Genomic DNA, 12,638 nt, shown 5'->3' on the forward strand with positions numbered 1-12,638 from the left:
AAAACACAGACTATTCTCAACTGTGTTTTGTTTTGTCAAAATTTTTAAAATCTCACTTCTGTTTTGCACAAAATTGCAATGGAAACCTGGCTTCTCTCTCTCTCTCTCTCTCTCTCTCTCTCTCTCTCTCTCTGTGCAGAGAAGATTGAAGGCTTGGGAGGTGTAGCTGCAATAGCATGTGGACAGGACCACAGTTTGGCTCTGTGCGATTCAGGTCAAATATTTTCCTGGGGAGCGGGTGGAGACGGTCAGCTGGGCCACAGCAATTCTGTGGCAAAATGTCTCAAACCATTGTAAGTATAAGAGAGCCTATTTTATCAGTTATATTAATAGCAGCTAATAGGCACAAAAAGAAAGCAGCCAAGTGCCTGGATGAAAGTTTGTCAGTTCAAATTTTGGGACTTCCTGGGAAGAATCTTGGGGAGGTGAATTCTGTCCTGTAATGATCATGACCTGTCTTGTGTTTATCTCAAGACTCCTATGTACTCATATCCAACATCCTTTATATTAACACATCATACTGTATATTGTAATGATTTATAATGCTACTGTCAGATGTCACCTTGAGGAAGATGGTTGCCTTTGAGTCTGGTTCCTCCCAAGGTTTCTTCCTCCCTTTCATCTCTGGGACTTTTTCCTTGCCATTGCATCAACTTGGTTAGTTTTATAGAGAGAGCTGCTTTGTGATAATACCGTATGCGTTATAAGTGCTATACAATCTGGACAATCCATAGGGTTGGGGTTTGTCCTTGGGCTCAGTAACTTCCCCCCTATATCATTATCTTTGGTTGTTCATGGATAAACACATTGAGCAAATCTATAAATAACATGAAAAGTTCTAAAGCTCAAACATCTTGGGAATTTGACATTATCTTTTGTGATTTTTTTTTTTCTTTCCAGACCAATCCTGATACATTTACCTTTCAATATCCCAGTGGTGCAGGTGGCTTGTGGAGATTTCCATTCTTTGGCTCTAACCAAGGGTGAGTGTGTGGAGTAAGTTTTTCAAAGCCAGTAACCTTCTAAAAACATGAACTAGACCAAATAAATGAATATTGAACATTGACAGGGCCAATTATAATAGTGCTGAAACATTTATAAAACATGCCTCTCCATCTTGAAGGAGGTGAAGTCTTATCATGGGGTCAAAATAAATATGGGCAGCTGGGACTGGGGCAAGAAGTGGACCTGCAGCCAAACCCTGCTCTGGTACGATCTCTTGTTGGAGTTCCAGTCGTTCAGATCTCTGCTGGTGGAGCCCACACACTGGCACTGGCTCTCCCAGCTCAGGTGTTCTGCTGTGGAGCTAACAGTGTTGGACAGCTGGGTCTTAACAGGACAGATATAAAAGGTACTGTGTTACATTTTACCTTGTCTAAGATATTTTGCGAAGTTCCAGTATTGATTATGCATATGATTGGTTAAACATACAGCGTGTTAATATTGATTCACAACTACAACAGGCAGAACACAAACACAGACCCAGGCAGATTGGCAGGTTAAAGTGCTCTTTTATTTAGTCTTTTGTGAGGAGGGAGCAGAAAAGAGGCAAAGAGGGAGAGAGTGCAGGTAGGGTGCAGGATGAGCTGTGCAAGTGGCTAAACACAGGGATGTGTTTGGGCCCTCTGAGTCTTGGGCAGTGTGATGCAGGAAGGTGGCTGGTGTTGGCAGTAGGCGGTCCAGAGTGCTTTCTGGCAGTGGCATAGTGAATAGATCCAGTTGGTGCAGGTTTCAGTGGGAGCACATCATCGTGGTCACTATTTGAAAAGGTGGCTGGGGGAGAGAACCATCTTCATGAAGAGAGCATCCACAATTCAAGGCAACCAACTTTTCCTGCAGGCAGCACCCTTTTATACTCTCCTGTGATCTCGGACAGGGTGAGCAGCGACACTGCTTAATCTGCCTCAGCTGTTCTTGGTTGTCTTGCTCTGCCCTGTGGCCATGCAAACTTTTGCTGTCCAAAACAGTGGTGCTGCAGTGGCACTGTCCTATTAACCCGATAATGCTGGACATATGGGTCACCCTGTAGATCAAAGAAAGATAAAGACCAGATGTTATGAAGATGTTATGCCAATCAGTTGGATGCCGTAAGTAGAAAATAAAACACCTGGGGACATGCATGCATCCATCCATTATCTGTAACCGCTTATCCTGTACAGGGTCGCAGGCAAGCTGGAGCCTATCCCAGCTGACTATGGGTGAGAGGCAGGGTACACAGTAAAAATCATAGTGTCAATTTTACTCTTTAAGAGTTGAATTGAACTCTCTGTCAGATAACATTTGGTCCCACTCAAAATCAGTGTAAAATTTACTCTATAGCCAGTGTAAGATTTTTAGAGTTAATTTTACTCTATTTTGTGTCAAAATTAACAATGAGGTGTGTAAAAATATTTAACACTATAGATAGTGTAAGATTTTCAGAGTTAATCTGACTCTATATTGTATTTTCGCGGGGAATCATCACCCTGCAGAGTAGATTTTGTCGTTGTGTGCAAGTGGGAATTAACTCTCACTTTTGACACTACCATTTAGACGATTTTACTCTGCATAGTGTTATAACTACTCTATCCAGAGGAAAATAGGTTTACACTGCAATATTGACACTCCATTTTTTACTGTGTACAACTTGGACAAGCTGTCAGGTCATTGCAGGGCTGACACGTAGAGACAAGCAACTATTCACACTCACGGTCAATTTAGAGCCACCAATTAACCTAACCTGCATGTCTTTGTACTGTGGGGGAAACCAGAGCACCCAGAGGAAACCCACGTAGACACGGGGAGAACATGCAAACTCCACACAGAAAGGCCCTTGTCAGCCACTGGGCTCAAACCCAGAACCTTCTTGCTGTAAGGCGACAGTACTAACCACTACACCACCGTGCCGCCCTGGGGACATGCAGTTATAGGAAAATAGTCATCCATGAGAGAGTGTGATGTGGCCAACATGAAGCAGAGTTACTGTTCCCAACCAGAAGATGATTATTTGATTATATGATAATTACATTTTTTAAAATGTATTAACTAACTGTCACATATTGGAGGTGAAGACGGATGCAAGTGCAGATTAGTTTTATTTGAAAACATGAACATAAACAATGATCTTCATGACAAAACATGCATAGACTAGAGGGTAAGACCAACAACAAACAACAATGAAATACAAACACTAGACAATGAGTGCGATACAAGATGTGACTTAAATACTAGCACTCATTATACTACAACGTGATTCAGGCACAACCAGTAATGTGACATGATCAGGTAAAGTGCAGTGGCTGATGGGAATCCTAGTCTTGCACCATATTTGGCATAACCATGACATGACCAATGTTATACTTTTTAAACTGTTTAAAGTTACATTTAATGCTGTGGAAGTTCAGCAAGACAAGTAAGTTCCTGTTATCATTACCACATCATCTATAACATTTCTGATACTAATATCCTTTTAAAAATTTAGCTGACTCTCCATAAGCATCTGTTATTGAGGCTTTAAGACAATTTTAGTTCACATGCAAGTTCTGTATGGTGCTGGTCAACATCACATACATTCACACACTGAAAACTATCACATTTTTATCTGATACCAGTCCATTACATTACATTAATGGCATTTAGCAGATACTCTAATCCAGAGAGATGAACAACATACCCAGAGCAGCCTGGGGAGCAGTTGGGGGTTGGCTGCTTTGCTCAAGGGCACTTCAGCCATTCCTGCTGGTCCCAAAGCTGCTTCTTTAACCATTAGGTGATGACTTCCAGTGTTCAATATCAAAACCGGCCTGATACTGATACCTGATGCATCCCTATTTTTTTTTTTAATCCAAAATGATTTTCTAGTGGATAAGAATTTTTGGATATCCTGGGATTTAAACTCACAATCTAGCCACTAAGAGATATTTACCCAGTGAGACAATGAGATACTTACCCAATGAGATACAAATCCCCAAATTGGCATGTTGGTCTTTCTCTTTAATGAGGGCTAATAAAATATTGTATCTTGCAGGCCGATTTAAAGTATGTGCAGTTCCAGCTTTGAGGAACTTGGGGATTTCTTCCATCAGCTGTGGAGCGGCTCACACTGCTGTCATGACTAAGGTACATGAAATGAGACAAAGGACAAAGTCAAACAGCTGGGTCAACTCATATTTGTCCATATTAGTTAATATAATGACCATTTAATCTTTTAATTTGTCCTACATGTGTGCTACAGAACAATTACACAGGTTCTACACAAATATTCTACATTTTCTGTTGATAGCATTCATACAGAGTCCAATCCACCTGCCTCACCATGCAATTTCTGAAAGTTTGCTGTTATTTTCAGGCTGGAGAGGTATACACATTCGGAGAGGGAACTCATGGTCAACTTGGGCACAACTCCACCAATAATGAGCTTCTACCCCGGAAAGTTGAAGGCATTGACGGACCTGCTAAACAAGTAACCTGTGGCAGGTGATGAACAAATAAGATATGCACAGAACAGGTTCTCTTTCATTTTCACAAAATGGAGAACAATTTGCTTTTCCTAAAAGAGTCAACAGAAACATCACACATATCTTAAAATTATCAGCATCATGTATGTAAATTGGGTGGCATGGTGGTGTAGTGGTTAGCACTGTCACCTCACAGCAAGAAGGTCCTGGGTTCAAGCCCAGCAGCCAATGAGGACCTTTCTGTGTGGAGTTTGCATACTCTCCCCGTGTCCGCATGGGTTTCCTCCGGGTGCTCCGGTTTCCCCCACAGTCCAAAGACATGCAGGTTAGGCTAATTGGTGGCTCTAAATTGACCGTAAGTGTGAATGTGAGTGTGAATGGTTGTCTGTGTCTATGTGTCAGCCCTGCGATGACCTGGCGACTTGTCCAGGGTGTACCCCGCCTCTTGTCCATAGTCAGCTGGGATAGGCTCCAGCTTGCCTGCGACCCTGTAGGACAGGATAAGCGGCTACAGATAATGGATGGATGGATGTAAATCATGTATGAATGCAAAATAAAAGTGAAGCCATGAAAGTGTGTTCTATTCATAAGGCACACTAAGCAGTTTAGACTTGTGGATGCCTGAAAATCACACTCATATGTGGTTCTTCCCCAAACTGTTGCCACAAAGTTGGAAGCACACAATTGTATAGGATGTCTTTGTATGCTGTAGCATTATGTTTTCTTTCACCTGAGCTAAGGGGTCACATTCAAATGTGTTCCAGTATGACAATGCCCCTGTGCACAAAGCGAGTTCTGTGAAGACATGGTTTGCCCAGGTTGGAGTGGAAGAACTCAAGAGGCCTAACAGTACTAAATCTGGAATGGGACTAAACCTGGAATGGAATGTTCAGAAAGCACATATGGTGTGATCATCAAGTGTCCACAAATTTTTTGGCGATGTAGGCACTGTAGGCGTAGGTGCTTTGACATTGTAGGTGAGACCATCGTTGGATATGTATATCAATTATATCTTAGAAATAATAATTATTATTGAGAAAACAGCTTGTTTAAATAAAAATGAACAGAAAATGATGGAATTAATTGTCATAAAATGAAAACAGGCTTGTGCAAATTTGATACTTGCCCTTCAGTCATATTAATAAGCTTACAAATGAGCATCCTGTGCACAATGAGCAGAGGAAGCCATGACCTAAAGGAGAGAGAAGCAGCTTTGGTACCAGAAGGTCAGTGGTTCAATTCCCCTGCCAAAATTATGTGGACAACTGCTCATTATACCTACAGTACTGGTGGGCCTTCCACCAGTCTAAAGTTTGGACACACCTCCTCGTTCATAGGCAGCTATGGCCTAAAGATTAGAGAAGCAGCCTGGGGCTCAAAGGGTTGCTTGTTTGATTCCCTACACCAGCAGGAAAAATCCATGGCTGAAGTGCCCTTGAGCAAGTCACCTAACCCTCAACTGCTTCCTGGGCTGCAGGTATGTCAGGGTCTTCTTGTACATCACTCTGGATAAGAGCATCTGCTAAATAACTGTAATGTAATCCTATCAGGAATGCAGGCAGAAAGGGTTTTAAGCAAAGTGGCAGACAAATCCAAATTGTAGGCAAAAATTAGAATCCAGTAGGCTTGTAATACTCGAGTCCAGGACTTGGACTCAAGTCCGATTCATGCCCTAATTTTAAGGACTCGTGACTTGACCTGGACTTGGACTTGTGCAGTGACTGCATTCAGACTCGTAAATTGGAGACGAGGACTCTGATTTTTTCTTTATTTTTGTAACATGCCATAACAATTTTGTATAAGATATTTATAATTATGTCTACATTAATTTTTATACTAATTTTCTGCAAGAGAATGCACATTCACCTGTTCATACATCATGTTCAGGAACAAACTAACGTTAATGGCGCTAAAATACCTGGAGAAAACGCCCCTAGGATTGTCCGCTTTGCTTATACAGACTTCCCGTGCAGTGGGAAAAAATGCACTGCTATGTGTTCCATATGTAGAAGAACAATATCAAGGAGGCGACAGGGACAATCTCGAACTTCAGTTGTCATTTAGCAAGACCCCACCCAGAGAAGTAAGTGACATGCTATGTTTATTGCTCTGTTGATAGGGGGCTTGCTTGCTGAGTGATGAACTAGCTAGGGTTAACCCTTTCTCATGTTATTTGCCCTGTTGATAGCAGGGCTTGTGTTGGACTCGAATTGGATCAGTAGTGGACTCAACTTGGACTCGACTCTAAATTTTCTTTAATGATTTGGACTTGACTCGGACTTGAACACTGGGGACCTGAGACTGGACTCGGACTCGAGGTTTAGTGACTTGACTACAACACTGGAATCCAGAGGCAAATGCAAAAGAACAAAAAGTCAAAAACCAAAATCAGCAGTGTAATGACAAAAAAACCTTGGTAAAGTCAGACACAAGGAACTGTGCATGCACTTTACAAAGTGTGAGTGAACAGAATGTCCTGAGATACTGTGGAGTTCAGGTGTTTGTGATTAGAACTTCGGAGACTGTGAGCGGTGAGGTGCAGGATGGTTGTTGTAGTCGGTGGTGGCCATATTTGAAGGCCACTGTGAATTCTGGAAAGTGGGGTCTTGAGTGCAAGCAGGTGCAGATGTGGCACATCCCCAAAGTGAATTCAGGTTGTTGTACAGCACATTATGGGGTCATGTATGCAGGCGATAAATAGATGTAAGGGCAAAAAGATAAACATGCTTTCTAACAGAATCGAAACATCAGGCAAAATCATGGTCAAGAAACAAGCAGTAGTCAGGTGAGGCGCACACAGGGTATCAGTGGGAATATCAAAGAAAACCACAAAGTCCAAAACCAGAATTCATACAGAAAGCTTGGTAATGTCAGACATGGGGTACAGAGCAAATACTTCGTAAAGTCTGTATGATACTGAGAGTCCTTATATACGTGATCCTTGATTGCTTGTAGATCAGGAACAGGTGCATGGCAATTCGTCCACTGTGACTCGACATTGTGGATGCATTTTGTTTTGGTTCTAGTCCCATCTCCGCTTCGTCTTGTCATTGGTTTACTATTTTCTTTTTTACTGTTAAATCTCCACCACAGCCACCATACTCTGGTTCTGATGCCATCTGGTCTCCTCTTCACATTTGGCCGTGATGTCCAAGGTAAGGCAAGTGGTGGCACTGAAAACAGCCTGCAGCCAGTAAGATTGGAAGGAGATTGGAGCAGCTCAGGAGCAGGGCCACACACAGGTACACAAGTCTCCAATACACTTATTCATTTGCCTTATAGTTTTACCCAGAGTGCTTTAGAAATAAAGATTAATGCAACATATGAATATATGCTATAGTGCTAATATAACTAGACAGAAACATGTTAATCTTATTAACATAAAGTAGAGTATCGGTAACTACATAAAGGTTTTTTACCTCGCCCGCGATGGAGTAAGCGGGGCGAGGTATTGTAATCAGTGTGGTTTGTTTGTGTGTCTGTCTGTTAACAATCTAGCGTCTAGACGGTTGCACCAATTGACTTCAAAATTTCAGGGTAGGTGGGCAATGGTCCATAGATTACCTGATTAAATTTTGGGGGTAATCGGGTCAAGGTGAAGGTCAAGGTCACTGGAAAGGTCAACCTTTGGGTCAAAATAACATTTTCCATTATAACTAAAAAATGGTTGCCGATAGACAGAGATTTACTGTTATGAACATATAGGAACTCCCATATGGCCTTTCATTTGGCATCCTTGATCTTTGACCTTGAGTGACCTTGAAAGGTCAAATTCAAGGTCACAGATTTTCAGAGGGCTGTAATTTGAAAACAGTTGATGGTAGACAGATATTTGCCATTATCAACTTATAGGAAGTGCCATATGGGCCTTCATTTGGCACCATGATCTCTGACCTTGAAAGGTCAAACTGACGGTCATGGGTTTTCAAAGGGTTATAATTTAAAAATGGCTCATGATAGCCAGATGTTTACCATTATCAACATCTAAGAAGTTCCATACGGGCTTTCAGTTGCTGCCATGACCTTTGACCTTGAATGGCTGAAATGTTAAACTCAAGGTCATGGATTTTCATAGATGTTTACCATTATCAACATTAAATTTACCATTATTTACAAGTCTGAATAACCTGATGTTAGGACTTGGACTATCTCGGCCTCTAGAGGCCGCTATTATTTCTGTTGTTGTCATGTTTGTTTTGACTGCTAGAGGCCGCTATTGTTTCTGTGTGTTGTGTTTTGTTTTTCCATGTGCCTTGTGCCCCGCCTAGTCCTCATTATTGCCACCTGTGTTCTATTTTAGTTTGTGTATTTATACTCCCTCAGTTTGGCCTCTAGTCACAGAGTCTTTGTGCTGTGATGTTTAGCTCCAGTAACCTCTGTTCCGTGTTCCTTGCCTATGTCTTTGTGGTTTTTTGTACTTTGCTTTCTTTTGGACTTTGTACTTACCATTTTGGATCTTCTGAGCGTTTGAATTTTTTGCCTCTTCTTTTCTGATTTTTGGCTCTTTTGTTTTGACTTTGAACTTTTGGGTTTTTCCCGTTTATCTTCTGAGCGTTTGGATTATTAGCTTTGTTTTTTGCCTTGGATTTTTCAGCATTGTAAATAAACTGTTTTTTCTACACTACTTTCACCACACCGCACTTGAGTCATTCCCCTGGTGGCCTAGTGGGGGTTTGCTGGATCACTACCCCAGCGACCCAGTTTTAATTCCCAGCAAAACCCTGACAGTTGATGATTGAGAAATATTACCATTATCAACATATAGGTATAAAATAAGTGCTGCCGGGCGAGGTTTGTTTTGCCTGGCAACACTTTTTTTTAAACCCATCCCAGGTCTTACCTTCAGATGCTTGTAAGGTATAAAGTTTTTAAATAATTAAAACACATCATTGCAATACATTACATTAGGATGTACTACATCATGCATTACATCACTGCAAATGAAGGGGTTTTTTTTAACTCATCTTAGTTACAGTAACTGCATGTCAGTATGGCCAAAGGTTTTTAAAAAAGCCAGTGATTTTGGTAGACGTTCACTGAAGTTGTTTTGAATCTCAAAATTCAACCAAATGCAGTCGAGGTTGTCTTTTGGGTTCCATCCAAAGCCATGTCCCAAAACAAACACAAACATGCAATGTACAGGGGAGTATAGACACCTTTTTCTAATGATTACGTCGATGTCAGAGGTTTTTTTTTTCCCACTGTACGGATATTTTATTAAAACTGATAGAATGTGAGAAAATTCAGCAAATTTTATTTCACTGTTTGCTTCTTTTTTTTGGCCATTTGAATATCTGCTAAAGATACATGTGCTATAAAATTGTTATAAAACAAATAACACAATTAAATACACAAACCCCAAAATTGATATGGATAAATTACAATTAAATTCACTCAGGAGTTCTACACAGTCATTCAAACTGTAAATGATAAAATCTACCAAGACACTGAAGAATAATTAGCAGCAGGTTGTCTAGTCATACATTTGCTAATCTATTTAATCCAACCATATGCTAAATACTTTCATCTGTATTCATTATTACATATCTTTTTAATTTTAATAGAAATGAAGATATCATCTGGCTACAGTTCCAACTTTCTTTTCGTTCCATCTTCCAAGGTAAATACACTTCCTGACATACTGTATATTAATCTAATATACTGTACACTGAGAGGCTCAGGTTGAAATTATGGATTCTCTTTGGTGACTGGCACGGTGCTATTTTGTGAGGTGGCGCAACCCCAAAGAAAATAGTACTATGCCAGTCACCGAAGAGAATCCATAATTACCAGTGCCTCTCAGTGCATGGTATATTTGATTTATATCCCTCATCAAAAAATTCCAAACTAAAAGTGTTAATTACAAAGAATTAGAAATAAACCTGAAAAAAAAATTAGAGGTCCAACTCTGCCTTGTTAGTTATGATCGTGATTCATAGATCTACACCCAGAAATGCTCGCGGAGCCACAGCTGTGACTTGAGTCGGCCATAAAGCTTGAAATTGTGACATCAGTTCATGGGATATCCAGGATATACCCTGACTGATTCACACCATATCCTTTTTTTTTTTGACATCATGAGATACATTGCTTAATCAATGGTGGAACTATTTTATGTCACATGAGCCATCCTTGCCTAATCCCTGCACAGGAATTTTTTTGCTGAAGGATATAATACTTTATATTTCTTTTATTCCTTTTTTTTATCCATGTTGATTTCTGTAAATGAATGGAAACTGAAATTAAGTCAAAAGAACCTTTAAAGCTAAAATCTTGTGGGACAAATATTCCATAAAATTAAAGGCTAATAATGGAGAAACCATACGGGAGCAAACCCTGGGACATAGATATATTTAAATGTTTTTGATGTGCTGAATGGTTCTGGGACCAAAGTTTTGGTTATTGGTGCATTTTCCTTATTCTGCTGAGAAATTAAAGGTGGTGTGCCATGTTGACATCAAAATGTTGGATGGTTAGTATAGTTACAATAATGTTTAGTAGAAGAAAAGGTTGCAACTATCTTAGACACAAGAAATAAATGGTCAAGTCTGAGTGATAGCACCTAAAAGCAAAAGAGCACATTTACATTTAATTTTTCCTCTTTTCTTTTCTTCCTTTTTTTTTGGTAAGACCAATATTCTTGGAGAGCCAATTGGAAAACTTGAAGAGGCCCAAGTGCAGAGATGGGTTACAATGTTGGAGTGTGAAAGAAGCATCAAAGAAATTAAAAGGCAAGAACAAACTGTCTTAATTTTTAGGTTCTAGGAGTGTAGTTAATGTGACAAATCTGGATGAATTATGCTATGTATTAATTTTCACGATGCATTATATTTTTACTACAGGGAGATTTCCTTGACTTTTGCCACAAGTTCAAATCTCGTTGCCTGCTTCATAAAAGACAGGTAAACCTGTTACATATGTCATAAATGAATAAAATAGCCTCAATGAGGCTGTAGCTCATACCTGCCACTGTTGTGTGTGAGTTTGAAATCCAATCAATCCTGTGGGAGGAGTAGCGATTTTTGTGAAATTGCATATGGCCCCTCTGTAGCCTCATCCATGGCAGGTGGCGCCACCTGGTGAACAATTCTTGTTGGAATGTTTTTAGAGTCTTCTGGGTGAGTTTCAGTGAAAACATCCTAGCACTCTATGAACAGTAGTGTTTGGTGTGACTAGTCACCCAAAATTTTCAAACACCTAAAAAATGTTAAATATGACAGGTGGCACCACTGTTTTGACAAATTTTATACATACCAATCTGGGGAACGTTCCATATGAGTTTGATCAAAATCTGATCACTTCTGTAGGAGAAGTAGCAATTTTCGTGAAATTGCATATGACCCCTCTGTAGCCTCATCCATGGTAGGTGGCGCCACCTGGTGAACAACACTTGTTGGAATATGTCTTTAGAGTCTTTTGGGTGAGTTTCAGTGAAAACGTCCCAGCAGTTTATGAAGAGTAGCATTTAATGTGACGAGTCACCCAAAAATTTCAGACACCCATAAAATTGTATATATGACAGGTGGCGCTTGACAACTTTTATGCACATCCACCCGGGGAATATTGTGAGTTTGATTGAAACTGATCAATCCAACAGGAGTAGCAGCGATTTTTGTAAATCGTGGACGGACAACAATGACAGACGGACGACACGTGATCGCATAAACTCATCTGGCCTGGCCTGCGGCAGATAACCTAATAATAAAAACATGTAGTCAAAACAGTGCTATAAACATCAACCATCGAATTAGGAGTATAAAATGAACATTTGATGATCTCTGTTGGTTTCTGATGTGTGTTAATTGTATTTTTAATAACAATTCTGCAAAGCTGCACACAATATTAAAATTCTTTCCTATCCTTGATCTTTTGTAATTACTAGGAATACTCCAGGTACTATTCAGGTTGATTTGAATGCAGCTAGCGAGACCTTTGACCAGCTCCTGATGATTCCCTGGATCAAGAACTCAGTTGAGTCCAATTTCTTTTAAATAGAAAAGTTGTGTCAGGCCTTATCTTGACTATCTGCTAAATGACTAAATGTACTGTATGAGTGTAAAGTAGTCCTGTCAAGTTCATTTGCGGTAATGATCTAAAATGAGTTCATTACCATTAGGCCTGTGTCAAAGCCTCCCAAAAAATTAGTGACCAGTATTACATCAGCAACTAATTATATGTCACAAAGTAACACAAAATAGCCAA

At 40.1% G+C, this 12,638-nt stretch overlaps 1 protein-coding gene across 1 annotated transcript in view; it reads left to right on the plus strand.

Annotated features, from left to right (window-relative positions):
- LOC132889715 (probable E3 ubiquitin-protein ligase HERC6) overlaps positions 1 to 12,638 on the plus strand; it is a 48,095-nt gene that overhangs the window by 15,675 nt on the left and 19,782 nt on the right. The window contains exons 2-11 of the mRNA XM_060926486.1: positions 140 to 293; positions 901 to 983; positions 1,124 to 1,351; positions 4,007 to 4,098; positions 4,328 to 4,455; positions 7,530 to 7,678; positions 10,001 to 10,056; positions 11,067 to 11,167; positions 11,279 to 11,338; positions 12,319 to 12,406. Coding sequence (XP_060782469.1) covers positions 140 to 293; positions 901 to 983; positions 1,124 to 1,351; positions 4,007 to 4,098; positions 4,328 to 4,455; positions 7,530 to 7,678; positions 10,001 to 10,056; positions 11,067 to 11,167; positions 11,279 to 11,338; positions 12,319 to 12,406 — 1,139 coding nt within the window. The remainder of the gene's footprint in view (positions 1 to 139; positions 294 to 900; positions 984 to 1,123; positions 1,352 to 4,006; positions 4,099 to 4,327; positions 4,456 to 7,529; positions 7,679 to 10,000; positions 10,057 to 11,066; positions 11,168 to 11,278; positions 11,339 to 12,318; positions 12,407 to 12,638) is intronic.

This window comes from Neoarius graeffei, chromosome 7 (genome assembly GCF_027579695.1).
Source record: "Neoarius graeffei isolate fNeoGra1 chromosome 7, fNeoGra1.pri, whole genome shotgun sequence".
Classification (NCBI taxonomy): Eukaryota; Metazoa; Chordata; class Actinopteri; order Siluriformes; family Ariidae; genus Neoarius; species Neoarius graeffei.